The sequence below is a fragment of the Scophthalmus maximus genome, chromosome 16 (genome assembly GCF_022379125.1).
Source record: "Scophthalmus maximus strain ysfricsl-2021 chromosome 16, ASM2237912v1, whole genome shotgun sequence".
In the NCBI taxonomy this organism is placed as follows: Eukaryota; Metazoa; Chordata; class Actinopteri; order Pleuronectiformes; family Scophthalmidae; genus Scophthalmus; species Scophthalmus maximus.
In genome coordinates this window covers 20,363,844-20,377,195 of record NC_061530.1, presented here as the reverse complement: position 1 = coordinate 20,377,195, position 13,352 = coordinate 20,363,844, and the positions used below count along the sequence as shown (strand labels likewise).

Here is a 13,352-nt window from a genome sequence, read left to right as displayed (position 1 = left end):
TTGTCAAGACGTGTGTGCGTTTGGTGAGTTGTGTGGAGTTTGTGCAGAGTTGTTGATTTCCAGAGGAATATTTCCTTGAAAGAACTTTTCATTCTTTCTGCATTTATTTATTATTCAAAACTATATTGTTGTGTGTCTTTCAACTGTTTGTTTGCTTGTGGACTGAATCCACATATCGCATGTTTAGCTCATAAACTGTGTCGTGATGAAGAGTTACAGCAGCAGTTAATAAGGACGGGAAGTTTAACTTTGAACTTTTAGCTTCTACGTTAAATTTACCAAAAAAAAGAGAGTTGATTTTAAAGGAAACTACACAAACTATCATGTGGGTCCTGTAAAGTAACACTTTGTGTTTAGATCTGTGAAGTTTTAGTCGCCAACAAAGAATCACAAAATCACAATTTCCTTTAATAAAGATTGTTTGTTTTTTTAAGTTCAAAATCAGAGTTAGAAATTGCACAAAAAAAGCTCTTCCTCCCATCACACATTGTAAAAACACGGGTCAGTATTTCAGATGACTGGATCCCTTGGATTGAAAAATGTAAATATCCCCTGATTTACAGTGTGTGTGCGTCTTTGGTTTTCTTTTCTCAGACCTGTACAGTACGTGGTCATTTCGCTTTTAACACAATATAAATATCATCTGTTTATTAATAGAGACGACGCAGCCGCGCAGTTAGACGCGATGCTTCAGTTAGCTCCAGCTTGAGATGAATCAATGAACTTCGGCCTGTCGTTGTCCAACGCCAGATAAAAAAAGACCACACGTCCTTGTTCGTCCCGAATCAACGCGCAAATATCCACCTCGGTCAAAATGCCTGATCCAAATCACTGATTCACATTGATCAGGCACTGAAAGAGCCCAAACGCTGTTCCTGTCGTCACAACAGAAGAACACTCGTGTGCTTGAAAGATAAAAAATAAGTTACGTCCCTTTAACAAAATACACCTTCAGGTCCCAAAGACCTTTACAGTCCAACTCAGCGATCGTGTTTCTTGTGTCCGACCTCAGTCAGAACTCAGACAGACTCAGGGAGACAGAACACAACGTGGGTGAAAGTCAGAATAGACCTTGGCCCCCGCCAGCAGTGCTCCGACCGTCTCTTTAGGGGAGACGGGATATTTTAAGTTAGTGGCCCGACCGAGTCGCGCCACTAAGGTTTTTGCAGTTTCCTTCATAACAAGAAAACGTCCGCTACACGTTTACTTTGCTCGTCGAGAGTCATCGTGGACCGAGGGGGGCGGGGTCCGTCCCGTCACCTCGTGGTCAGCTCGACCCGGGAGTCACTGGTGCATGTAGAGTCGCATGAGGCCCGCCTGGTGCAGCTGCTGCCACAGAGACATCTCCATGCGCAGGTCGTGGTTGATGAAGAAGCCGACCGCGTGGTAGCTGCTGTCGTAGTAGTGGTCCGAGTAGTTCTTGTAGTCGGGGGTCATGAAGCCGTAGGCGCTCACCTTCGCCGACAAGAGGAAACACAAGAGTCAAAACTCAATCTAAAATTGATGCAATCGACGCTGAACTTCTGGTTCATATCTCTCAGAATAATGGTGTCAGGCATGTCTGTCTCCATGGTAACACTGTCTCCCGACCTCGCAACTAGACTAAACATTCTAAGAGTCAGGACAGACAATCAGAAAACACCGAGCAGGTTCCGAGCTCTTTTCACTTCATGTTCCGACTTGGCCTCTTCGGCCTGAATCCTCATCAGGCCTGTTTTGTTTTCGTTCCCGCGGCTGACGCACTGAAAAGCAGGTTTTGACGTTTTGCATCTGCGATGATTTGCGTGTGATCTGATAATGAATCACACGGCCGATCGCTGCACCTCATCACGGCCACGCGATAACAGACGCACAGAGCGTGTCTCTACTCGGGCCGACCGCCCAGCGTCTAAACACCCGGCCGCTCTCAGACGAGTGCAGCCTTGTCCCCACAGGAAACAAACAACGGCGACTGACTGACAGTGACATGCAGGACGCTGGAGACGGACGCTACCTGGTCGCAGGCGTGCAGCGCGGCCAGCAGCATCACGGCTCCGGTCGAGGGCCGATAGATGTTCTTGTATCTGGTTTTCAGAGCGTTGGATCGGAGGAATCTGAAAGGAAACAGAAACATCTGTTGCAGCGTCACTGGTTTTCGTGGCTTCATTTAGAAAAAGGTGATGTGAAACTCGTTCGCCCTGCCTGACAACTCTGCTCCCCACGCTGCCCTTGTTTCAAATCTCATCTCCGTTTGAAATGTGAGGCCCTCGGCTTTCACGCTCTCACCTGTTCCTGAGGTAACGGATGAAGTCGGGGTGGTACATCTTCAGTTTCTCAGCCGACACGTCCTCCCCAAAGTACCTGGTGGGACTGTGGAGGGGAAACAACATCACTGCGTAAAGCCCATAATCCTCAGACTCTGATAAACAGGTACAAGAACTTTGCTTTGGGACAATGAATTGAGTCCGGAGCTTCCACGTGACGACCTTCAGGGGTGGCAACCCTGCGCAGACGAGGTTGAGACTTTAGGAAATTGCGAAACTCGGAGCGGTTTCAAAACTTCTTCTTACGCAGAAAAAATAGTTTCTTAGTCTGTTGAAGCACCGACTCGGAAGGGGGAAGTTCAAGTCATGCGAGGACATCTGGAGAGTATTATCAGCAAAATGTCCTTTAAAGTATCAAATGCACAAGTACACGGCGTGAAGAATCACGTGCGATCGCAGAGTTGGTTTGCGTTGAGAGTTAAAATAAAACTAGAGCCTGTTAACGCTTCTACTCATTTTAAATACAGTATATACACTTAACCGATGCATCATTTGTTATGAATGTCCACAAATGTCCAAGGAAGTGAAAAGTAGCATGAAATGGAAAATATTGAACTACAAATACTTCAAAACTGCACTTCAGTTCTCGGCTCACAGCTGAGGCTGATGGGAAATATCAATAGTTTTCCAATTACTGGACAAATAAAACATTTGATCTGATGACGGCACCAGAGATCTGTTACGATCCTGAGGGGGAGGAGAACCACCCACATCATATTTTATGGGAATAAATTACTAAAGCACTTGTTGAGATATTTCAGCACATTAAGAGTCACACGGCCGGTCTGAAGGTCTGCTCACTCTTTGGCGCGCTCGGGCCCCCTCCCCACCGCGGTGTGCGTGGCCGCGGCCTTCACCAGCAGGTAGTCCCGGTCGTGGTCGGGCAGGAAGACGTATCGTGTTTCCTGTTGGACGAGCAGCAGAGAAAGAGAGGACGGTGATTCTCTCGTGTCCGGGGGGGGGGGGGGGCTTCATTTAGTTGTTGCCCTCCTGACCTGAGACAGGGGCGGGCCTCTGTAGCCGACTCCTGCGTAGCTCCTCATGGAGTTCATCAGCGTGTTGGTGGAGAAGGTGTAGTGGGTGGTCCGGGAGCCCACGTCCTGCTCAAAGCCCTCGATGACCGCCCCGTTGGTCCTGAAGGTCCCGCACGGAGAAACAAGCACAGGCTGCAACCACTAACGTGTGAAACGTGTGGATCAGTGACGGTTCCGTGCAGGGTTAGAGTTCATACCTGAACACGTAGTGATGACCGTCGATCTCCTTCCCTTTCCTGGAATCCTTCAGGATCCCTCCGTTTCCCACCACGGCGCAGCGGATGCACTCGGACCCGTTGCGGCGCTCGCTCCAGTCGTCCAGCAGCTGCCGGTTGGCGGAGGAGTTGAGGACGGAGAGAGTTTCCTCCAGCGCTGCTCACACAGAAAAAACTGAATTCATCTTCCGTGTCCTTCGAACGAAACACGTTCTCGTGGTAGAGACCCGCGGAGGATCTTTGATTCACACTGACGACGAGAGCAACGGGTTTCGCTCGTCAGGGTTTGTGTGGTGAAATAAAATAACATGGATGGAAAAAACAGAAACCCACTTTTGTAGTCGAGCCCTCCCCAGCCGTGAGCTCCCGGGTAGTTGCTCAGGCGCCGGTGTTGCTCTGGGCTCACGTGATTGGCCCACTGCAGGACGGGAACGCGTTTCAGAAAGCGCCCGGCAAACTCCGTGGTGGCGACTCGAGTCCCGACGCCGTCCGAGCAGTTCTGTGCGGAGCAGATAACGAAGTCACTCTCCACTGGGGACTTTATCCAGAGGAAACACATTTTCACCGTGACGTTCGTACGGACTCACTTTGGCTGAGGCGTGAAACATGAAACCACACATTTCCTACAACTGTCCCAGGAGGAAGTGGGGTTTCTCATCCTCCCTCTGTATTTTCCCTCTGACATTGAGGCAACGTGTGGAGAAACAGCGTCATGACTCCACGCTCTATTTAACCTCCCTGGAGTTGAAGAGCGGCCGCCGCCCTCTGACATCATCCCGAGGAGAACCGGAGTGAACAGTGTGAGACAGTTGTGATTGGGCTCAGATAATAACTGCGGCTTCGTGTTTACACAAACTGCCTTTTCTGTAATACTTTTTTACCTAAACTTTAAAATAAAATTTGAAACTTTTCAGTTTTGTCCATGAGTGGATTGAAGGAAAGTATCATGTAACGGAAATGATTGTTTGAATAATCGATAAGTTGATTGAAAGAAAAGTCATTGGAAACATTTTTGATATCAAATCAAGTCTTGATTAAAAAAATACCCATAATTCTCTGGTACCACCTCCTCAAAAATGTCCGCTGATATTGTACATTTACAGTTTTTTTTGAAAACTATTCAGATGAAATACGAAATTAGATTATTTTTACTATGAGATCATAGAATAATAATCAACAACGAAGATCATTATTTTCTGACAATTATTAGACTGGATCATGAATTCATTTTTTTTTTTTAAAGTTTCTGATTTATAGATAATGAGAATGATCGACCACTGCAGCCTCACAGAGTTTGTATGATGGAACAATTCAACCTTTTCTGCGATAGCTTTAATTTACACCAATTTCCTGAAATGCAAAACATTCTTTCTCTATAAGACATTACAGGCGAGAGGATTGAATCCAATCATTGTTCACAGAGTTTCCAATCAATCACATTGTGCAGACCCAAATGTCAGGGAGTAAACCAGGGGTCTTTGGGACCCTGGGCAGAGGGTTGCCCACTCGGCCCGGTTGGTTGATGACCCGCCCTTGGATCACGTTTTTCGTCTCGGTCTTAAAACCCAAACCCAACTAAGTGGTAAGTTCTTGAGAAGCTGGAAACTGTAAATTACAGGAAAAAAACGACCCAACTTCATCAGGATTGTTGAAGACTTCAGAAACGTCTGATTTCTTCAGTACAGCCTCTACACGTGTCAGAAGTTCTGCAGCACCTCAAGCACGGTTGAGGAGAACTCACCGTTTGCGGCGGGATGTCTTCCGTCATGTACGTGTCTCCGATGAAGGGAGGCTCCGTTGGTCCGGTTGCCTGTGTGGGGCCCCTGGTGCTGGTCCTGGACCCGGAGACGCCCGGGACTCCCTGCTGCCGGGTCGGAGGGGCCTGAGGGGCCGGAGGAGTCGGAGGGGCCCGTGTGGTTTCATGCGGAGCCGTTCCGGTGGAGATCTCTGGGTGAAAGGTGGAGGCACCATGCCTCTTTCTGTCCAGAGGCTCCTCGGAGTCTCGTGAGCTGCTGTGGACGACAGGAGAACATCTGGAAATACATCATCTGACAAGAGTTGATGGAGAAGATCCAGAACCAACACCAAGTTAGCTTAGCTTAGCATAAAGACTGAAAACAGGGGGGAGCAGTTAGCCAGGTCATGTAAGGAATTGGGGCATTATGCTAAGCTAAGCTAACCGGCTGCTCATATCGACTCATTTTTTAACTCAAATTTCTCCAAAATACAAAAATGATTTGGTTTGTTGCATCAATTTCAAATTGAATAGATGACGGGCAGACAGACACGCAAGGTTTATCGTCTTAAATTAGTCCAAATGGAAGTTTTGTTTTCCATCTTTTCTTGTGTTTTTGTTGTTGTTGTTTCCTATAGTTCACATGTGCGTTTATTTTATGCATATGGTTTCTATTATGTTTTTTGTTTGGAGGGGTTGGACTCTCCACAGAACAGGGTGTTGCCGGTTCGAGTCATTTCTCCCTGTGGTTCGTTCTGGGAATATTAAATTATCTGCATGATGAAATACCACAAAGGGGACGGAGAGAACAGTTAATCTGTAATTTTGGTGAACCGACCCTTTAATCAAGTTTATAACTTTCCACTGAAAAAATATATTGATACCATACGAGAAGATGGGAGGATCTGAAGTGTGTGTGTGTGTGTGTTTGTGTGTGTGTGTGTGTGTGTGTGTGTGTGTGTGTGTGTGTGTGTGTGTGTGTGTGGAGACAGTTTGATTTACGGCTGAAGAGGGTGGAGGTGCCGCACCACAAATTAAATATCTGTCTCTAATCTCTTTGTGGTCAAACTTAATCTTCCTGGAATCATTTTGCATCTCAGTCTTTGTGTCTCCATGTGGTCGTGTTGTGTCTCTCTGTGTCTCCATGTGGTCGTGTTGTGTCTCTTTGTGTCTCCATGTGGTCGTGTTGTGTCTCTCTTTGTGTCTCCATGTGGTCGTGTTGTGTCTCTTTGTGTCTCCATGTGGTCGTGTTGTGTCTCTCTGTGTCTCCATGTGGTCGTGTTGTGTCTCTCTCTGTGTCTCCATGTGGTCGTGTTGTGTCTCTTTGTGTCTCCATGTGGTCGTGTTGTGTCTCTCTGTGTCTCCATGTGGTCGTGTTGTGTCTCTCTGTGTCTCCATGTGGTCGTGTTGTGTCTCTCTTTGTGTCTCCATGTGGTCGTGTTGTGTCTCTCTGTGTCTCCATGTGGTCGTGTTGTGTCTCCATGTGGTCGTGTTGTGTCTCCATGTGGTCGTGTTGTGTCTCCATGTGGTCGTGTTGTGTCTCCATGTGGTCGTGTTGTGTCTCTCTGTGTCTCCATGTGGTCGTGTTGTGTCTCTTTGTGTCTCCATGTGGTCGTGTTGTGTCTCCATGTGGTCGTGTTGTGTCTCTTTGTGTCTCCATGTGGTCGTGTTGTGTCTCTTTGTGTCTCCATGTGGTCGTGTTGTGTCTCTCTTTGTGTCTCCATGTGGTCGTGTTGTGTCTCTCTCTGTGTCTCCATGTGGTCGTGTTGTGTCTCTCTGTGTCTCCATGTGGTCGTGTTGTGTCTCTCTGTGTCTCCATGTGGTCGTGTTGTGTCTCCATGTGGTCGTGTTGTGTCTCTCTGTGTCTCCATGTGGTCGTGTTGTGTCTCTTTGTGTCTCCATGTGGTCGTGTTGTGTCTCTTTGTGTCTCCATGTGGTCGTGTTGTGTCTCTTTGTGTCTCCATGTGGTCGTGTTGTGTCTCTTTGTGTCTCCATGTGGTCGTGTTGTGTCTCTTTGTGTCTCCATGTGGTCGTGTTGTGTCTCTTTGTGTCTCCATGTGGTCGTGTTGTGTCTCTCTCTGTGTCTCCATGTGGTCGTGTTGTGTCTCTCTTTGTGTCTCCATGTGGTCGTGTTGTGTCTCTCTCTGTGTCTCCATGTGGTCGTGTTGTCTCTCTTTGTGTCTCCATGTGGTCGTGTTGTGTCTGTCTATGTCTCCATGTGGTCGTGTTGTGTCTCTGTGTCTCCATGTGGTCGTGTTGTGTCTCTTTGTGTCTCCATGTGGTCGTGTTGTGTCTCTTTGTGTCTCCATGTGGTCGTGTTGTGTCTCTCTTTGTGTCTCCATGTGGTCGTGTTGTGTCTCTTTGTGTCTCCATGTGGTCGTGTTGTGTCTCTCTTTGTGTCTCCATGTGGTCGTGTTGTGTCTCTCTTTGTGTCTCCATGTGGTCGTGTTGTGTCTCTTTGTGTCTCCATGTGGTCGTGTCGTGTCTCTCTTTGTGTCTCCATGTGGTCGTGTTGTGTCTCTTTGTGTCTCCATGTGGTCGTGTTGTGTCTCTCTGTGTCTCCATGTGGTCGTGTTGTGTCTCTTTGTGTCTCCATGTGGTCGTGTTGTGTCTCTCTGTGTCTCCATGTGGTCGTGTTGTGTCTCTCTGTGTCTCCATGTGGTCGTGTTGTGTCTCTTTGTGTCTCCATGTGGTCGTGTTGTGTCTCTGTGTCTCCATGTGGTCGTGTTGTGTCTCTCTGTGTCTCCATGTGGTCGTGTTGTGTCTCTTTGTGTCTCCATGTGGTCGTGTTGTGTCTCTCTTTGTGTCTCCATGTGGTCGTGTTGTGTCTCTTTGTGTCTCCATGTGGTCGTGTTGTGTCTCTTTGTGTCTCCATGTGGTCGTGTTGTGTCTCCATGTGGTCGTGTTGTGTCTCTCTGTGTCTCCATGTGGTCGTGTTGTGTCTCTTTGTGTCTCCATGTGGTCGTGTTGTGTCTCTCTTTGTGTCTCCATGTGGTCGTGTTGTGTCTCTTTGTGTCTCCATGTGGTCGTGTTGTGTCTCTCTGTGTCTCCATGTGGTCGTGTTGTGTCTCTCTGTGTCTCCATGTGGTCGTGTTGTGTCTCTCTTTGTGTCTCCATGTGGTCGTGTTGTGTCTCTTTGTGTCTCCATGTGGTCGTGTTGTGTCTGTCTATGTCTCCATGTGGTCGTGTTGTGTCTCCATGTGGTCGTGTTGTGTCTCTTTGTGTCTCCATGTGGTCGTGTTGTGTCTCCATGTGGTCGTGTTGTGTCTCTTTGTGTCTCCATGTGGTCGTGTTGTGTCTCTTTGTGTCTCCATGTGGTCGTGTTGTGTCTCCATGTGGTCGTGTTGTGTCTCTTTGTGTCTCCATGTGGTCGTGTTGTGTCTCCATGTGGTCGTGTTGTGTCTCTTTGTGTCTCCATGTGGTCGTGTTGTGTCTCTCTTTGTGTCTCCATGTGGTCGTGTTGTGTCTCCATGTGGTCGTGTTGTGTCTCTTTGTGTCTCCATGTGGTCGTGTTGTGTCTCTCTTTGTGTCTCCATGTGGTCGTGTTGTGTCTCTTTGTGTCTCCATGTGGTCGTGTTGTGTCTCTCTTTGTGTCTCCATGTGGTCGTGTTGTGTCTCTTTGTGTCTCCATGTGGTCGTGTTGTGTCTCTCTTTGTGTCTCCATGTGGTCGTGTTGTGTCTCTCTGTGTCTCCATGTGGTCGTGTTGTGTCTCTCTGTGTCTCCATGTGGTCGTGTTGTGTCTCTCTTTGTGTCTCCATGTGGTCGTGTTGTGTCTCTCTGTGTCTCCATGTGGTCGTGTTGTGTCTCTTTGTGTCTCCATGTGGTCGTGTTGTGTCTCTTTGTGTCTCCATGTGATCGTGTTGTGTCTCTTTGTGTCTCCATGTGGTCGTGTTGTGTCTCTCTTTGTGTCTCCATGTGGTCGTGTTGTGTCTCTCTGTGTCTCCATGTGGTCGTGTTGTGTCTCTCTTTGTGTCTCCATGTGGTCGTGTTGTGTCTCTTTGTGTCTCCATGTGGTCGTGTTGTGTCTCTCTTTGTGTCTCCATGTGGTCGTGTTGTGTCTCTCTTTGTGTCTCCATGTGGTCGTGTTGTGTCTCTTTGTGTCTCCATGTGGTCGTGTTGTGTCTCTCTTTGTGTCTCCATGTGGTCGTGTTGTGTCTCTCTTTGTGTCTCCATGTGGTCGTGTTGTGTCTCCATGTGGTCGTGTTGTGTCTCTTTGTGTCTCCATGTGGTCGTGTTGTGTCTCTCTGTGTCTCCATGTGGTCGTGTTGTGTCTCTCTGTGTCTCCATGTGGTCGTGTTGTGTCTCTTTGTGTCTCCATGTGGTCGTGTTGTGTCTCTCTGTGTCTCCATGTGGTCGTGTTGTGTCTCTCTGTGTCTCCATGTGGTCGTGTTGTGTCTCTTTGTGTCTCCATGTGGTCGTGTTGTGTCTCTCTGTGTCTCCATGTGGTCGTGTTGTGTCTCTCTGTGTCTCCATGTGGTCGTGTTGTGTCTTTGGGATCATTCTTTGTCTCTTTGTTGTTTCGTGTCCCGTAACGTTCCTTATCTTCACTTTAAAACAAGAGACTCTCAGCGTCTCTTCACACGGAGACTCAGTGTCATCGTCGTCGTGCTGCACATGATGTTTGTCACCAGACAGATATGGAAGCTGCAGGGTCACGTGACCTCCCTCCCTCTGTACTTCACGTCTGACGGACTAGATGAGGCGGTTGTGGCCTTCAGCACCAAGTGAACCTCATAAAGTCGCGGTAATGAGACACAGGGTGTGACGGAAACTTGTGAACGCTGAGTAAAGGTCAAAGTCAAGTGCAGAGAAGGAAGAAAGTCAGTCAGCTGACAAATTCTGCTGCAACATTTCACAGTTTCAGTATATTGTGCATTAATCTAAGTGCTTTGACAAAACTGTACGTCAACAAGATCGTGTCAAAGAAATGTGAAAATGTTAATTTGATTCATTTCATAAATGCAAAATGTCCATTGAAACATTCGAGTCATTAAACGCGATGTTTTCACCCTTATTTTTTATCCGGGCATTTAGAATAAAGAAAAGAGCTTTTTAAACAATGAAAGACCTCCGAGGCCAAACTCTCCATTCAGCGTCCGACAACAAGCACCGACTGAAAGCATCTTATCTGGAGCTGCTGCAGCTCTGCCTGTTAATAACAAAGCTTACGCTTCACACACACACACACACACACACACACACACACACACACACACACACACACACACACACACACACACACACACACACACACACACACACACACACACACACACACACACACACACACACACACACACACACACACACACACACACACACACACACACAAAGTGCTGTGTGGCTCCTTTGTTGGAAACACAATCACGCAGCCGGAGGAGGTGAAACATGTGGAACGTTTCGTACAACTGATGATCTAAGTGATTTCAACTCGTCCCACTTCTCTGCTCAACCTGACGCTGGATTGAGAAGCTGCCTTCTCTCCTCAGATCCGTCCGTCTGTCTGGACTGTAACTCGTTGTGTGTTCACATCCTCTTCAGATTGACAAGAGGAGGAAGCGTCCGCACTTTATACACAGATGCTGAAGATTTAGACGACAGACAGTTGAAGGAAGTCGCCCCCACAAACATTTTCCACCCTCAGAAAGTCGTCTGTGGCTTTTTTAATCAAATCTCAGAAACAGACGTGGGTGCTGTGAACCTGTTGTCTCAGTTTGGGACCAAGTGGAGGAGGCTTCACATTGTGACTGAAGGCCTGCAGGACAAAGTGCAAGCATGAAAAGTTGAATATGTAATATTGTGTCGTATCAGAGTTAGTTACCATAACTACCGGTCTCACGCTCGAAGCTGCTGTTGTATTAAATGTGACAATCTGCATTTCAGAAGTTCCAGGAACAAATTCTGAAGCGCCAGATCCCTGTGGTCAGTGAAGCTCGACACATTCACTCAAGTGCTATGTTCAGAACAGTTTTTTTTAAATTTTCATTTCCTTGCAGATGTCGATCTAGGATCAAGGTTCTGACTGAATTGTCCTAAAACTAAGGTCTGGTGTATAAAACCAGAACACGTCACTCGTCTTCACCCACCTGCTCGTCCCCGGGACAGGGCTCAGCGGGATCACGGACCAGGACAGGGGCCCCTCCAGGTTCACACACAGGATGTAGATGCACAGCAGGGAGCCGACGGTCAACGCGGCGAGGACCAGCCTCCTCTGGAGCGCCATGCCCAGTCACGGAGCGCGTCGGCAGGCTGTGTGCGCTCGCCCTGCCCTCCGCTGCGCCCGGAGGAACATGGGGAGGCGGCTGGAGGACGGAGGCAGACGGGACAGTTACCTGGTCCACCAGCGGAGGGACGGAGGGGTTGAATTAGCCCTCAACACGATCTGGGCTCCGCTCTGGGCTTCTCTCTACAGTGGGAGGGAGGAAGAGAGAAAGAAAAGAGTTGGAAGGAGAAACTTTGACCTTTCAGCGTCAACAGAGTTTCCAAATAATCCGGTTTTAATGAAGTCACGCTCTTCCAATCCTTTCACGTCCGACTCCTCTTTATCTCCTTTGAGCCGTCGCTGTTTTCATTCTCGATACAAAAGGAAGAGAGACACGACGGAACGTGAATGGATCAGTCGCCGTCGAGCAGAGAAAACAGAAAATAACCACAACGACAGCAGCAGCTGGCGGCCAAAGACAAACGCAGGAAACAAGAAAAGTCCATCTGCACAGGAAACCTGCCTGTTGAGGTCCCCAGAGATGTGGAGAGGCTGAAGGCATTAGCACCACCTCCTCCACCTCTCACCTCTCTGTGAAGTGGAGTAATAAACTCAGCCTGAGGCCAGGCACAGAAAACTTCTCTCCACTCAGAGGAGAAGGAGAGAGGAGAGTCTCCAGCTTCTTTTCTCTCTCGTCTTCAACCTCGGTCGATCTGTTCCTCCGGAAGCAGTCGCTGACGAACTTCACTGACACGATCTGTTGGTCACAATGTGAGTGAAACAGAGAGAGAGAGAGAGAGAGAGAGGTGTTGTTGCATGTGATCCAGTGATAAACTCAGCTGCCATGTCCCTGATAACAGACGAGGAAGAAAGACAAACTGTTTCTACATCGTACAAGAGAAAACTCAGCTACATCAGACAAAAGTGACAAATCATGACTCAGTGTCTCTTCCTCTTAAGTCAGAGGACTCTACTTTCTCACATATAACGTCATGGAGAGCCTGTGTCCTCTCACCGGTGGAGGATCCTCGCTGGTGCCGGTCCCTCTGTGCACTGCTGCTGCTCATCCAGTGTGGAGTCGTGGGCTCGCTCACTCACTGCCGGCCTCAGCACTGTAAGGGGGCGGGGCCACTGTGAAATGAGCAACAGCTGCTGGCAATTGGTCACCCCCCCCCCCCCCCAACTCCAGAGCATGAGGGGGAGAGGGGAGGGAGGCTCCAGGCAGCAGTAAAATTAGACGTGGGGAGGCGTCTCTGAGGATCTCTGCTATGCTCACAATGTGCAGAGACCCTGAATCACAATAATGACAAGACGAGAGAAGAAGAACGTGGCGAGCAGGAACATGCAGTCAGACCCTCGTCTCTCAGCCACGAGCCATTCACTGCTCCATCCGTCCATCCGTCCATCCAGAGCCGGGCCTGGCCTGTATGTATGTGGCCCTGGCCTGTAGGTATGTGGCCCTGGCCTGTAGGTATGTGGCCCTGGCCTGTAGGTATGTGGCCCTGGCCTGTAGGTAAGTGGCCCTGGCCTGTATGTATGTGGCCCTGGCCTGTATGTATGTGGCCCTGGCCTGTAGGTATGTGGCCCTGGCCTGTATGTATGTGGCCCTGGCCTGTAGGTAAGTGGCCCTGGCCTGTATGTATGTGGCCCTGGCCTGTATGTATGTGGCCCTGGCCTGTATGTAAGTGGCCCTGGCCTGTATGTATGTGGCCCTGGCCTGTATGTAAGTGGCCCTGGCCTGTATGTATGTGGCCCTGGCCTGTAGGTATGTGGCCCTGGCCTGTATGTAAGTGGCCCTGGCCTGTATGTATGTGGCCCTGGCCTGTATGTATGTGGCCCTGGCCTGTATGTATGTGGCCCTG

The 13,352-nt window shown here is 48.8% G+C and overlaps 1 protein-coding gene across 3 annotated transcripts; it reads right to left on the bottom strand.

The window, feature by feature from the left end:
* Positions 1–387: 387 nt before the first annotated feature.
* On the bottom strand, positions 388–12,664 carry st6galnac (ST6 (alpha-N-acetyl-neuraminyl-2,3-beta-galactosyl-1,3)-N-acetylgalactosaminide alpha-2,6-sialyltransferase). 3 transcript variants are annotated; one of them, XM_035612156.2, is made up of 11 exons: positions 12,506–12,664; positions 12,078–12,247; positions 11,375–11,694; positions 5,294–5,564; positions 3,886–4,051; positions 3,535–3,709; positions 3,299–3,437; positions 3,105–3,208; positions 2,266–2,349; positions 1,994–2,093; positions 388–1,455 (listed from the first exon to the last, which is right to left on the bottom strand). In XM_035612156.2, exons 3-11 carry the CDS (start codon positions 11,509–11,511, stop codon positions 1,285–1,287), a joined length of 1,347 nt encoding a protein of 448 aa, XP_035468049.2. In that variant the 5' UTR covers positions 11,512–11,694; positions 12,078–12,247; positions 12,506–12,664; the 3' UTR covers positions 388–1,284. The 3 variants fall into 3 exon arrangements, with proteins under 3 accessions (XP_035468049.2, XP_035468050.2, XP_035468051.2); XM_035612157.2 differs by having other exon boundaries at positions 12,473–12,562; XM_035612158.2 differs by lacking the exon at positions 12,078–12,247 and having other exon boundaries at positions 12,506–12,663.
* Between the last annotated feature and the right edge of the window lie 688 nt (positions 12,665–13,352).

Excerpts from the sequence above, each read along its gene's own strand:
- st6galnac (XM_035612156.2), bottom strand. The coding sequence starts at position 11,511 with ATGGCGCTCCAGAGGAGGCTGGTCCTCGCCGCGTTGACCGTCGGCTCC. Across the intron at positions 5,565-11,374 it reads CCTGTCCCGGGGACGAGCAG|CAGCTCACGAGACTCCGAGG; the intron begins GTGGGTGAAGAC and ends TGTCGTCCACAG. Across the intron at positions 2,350-3,104 it reads GGGCCCGAGCGCGCCAAAGA|TCCCACCAGGTACTTTGGGG; the intron begins GTGAGCAGACCT and ends TCCCCTCCACAG.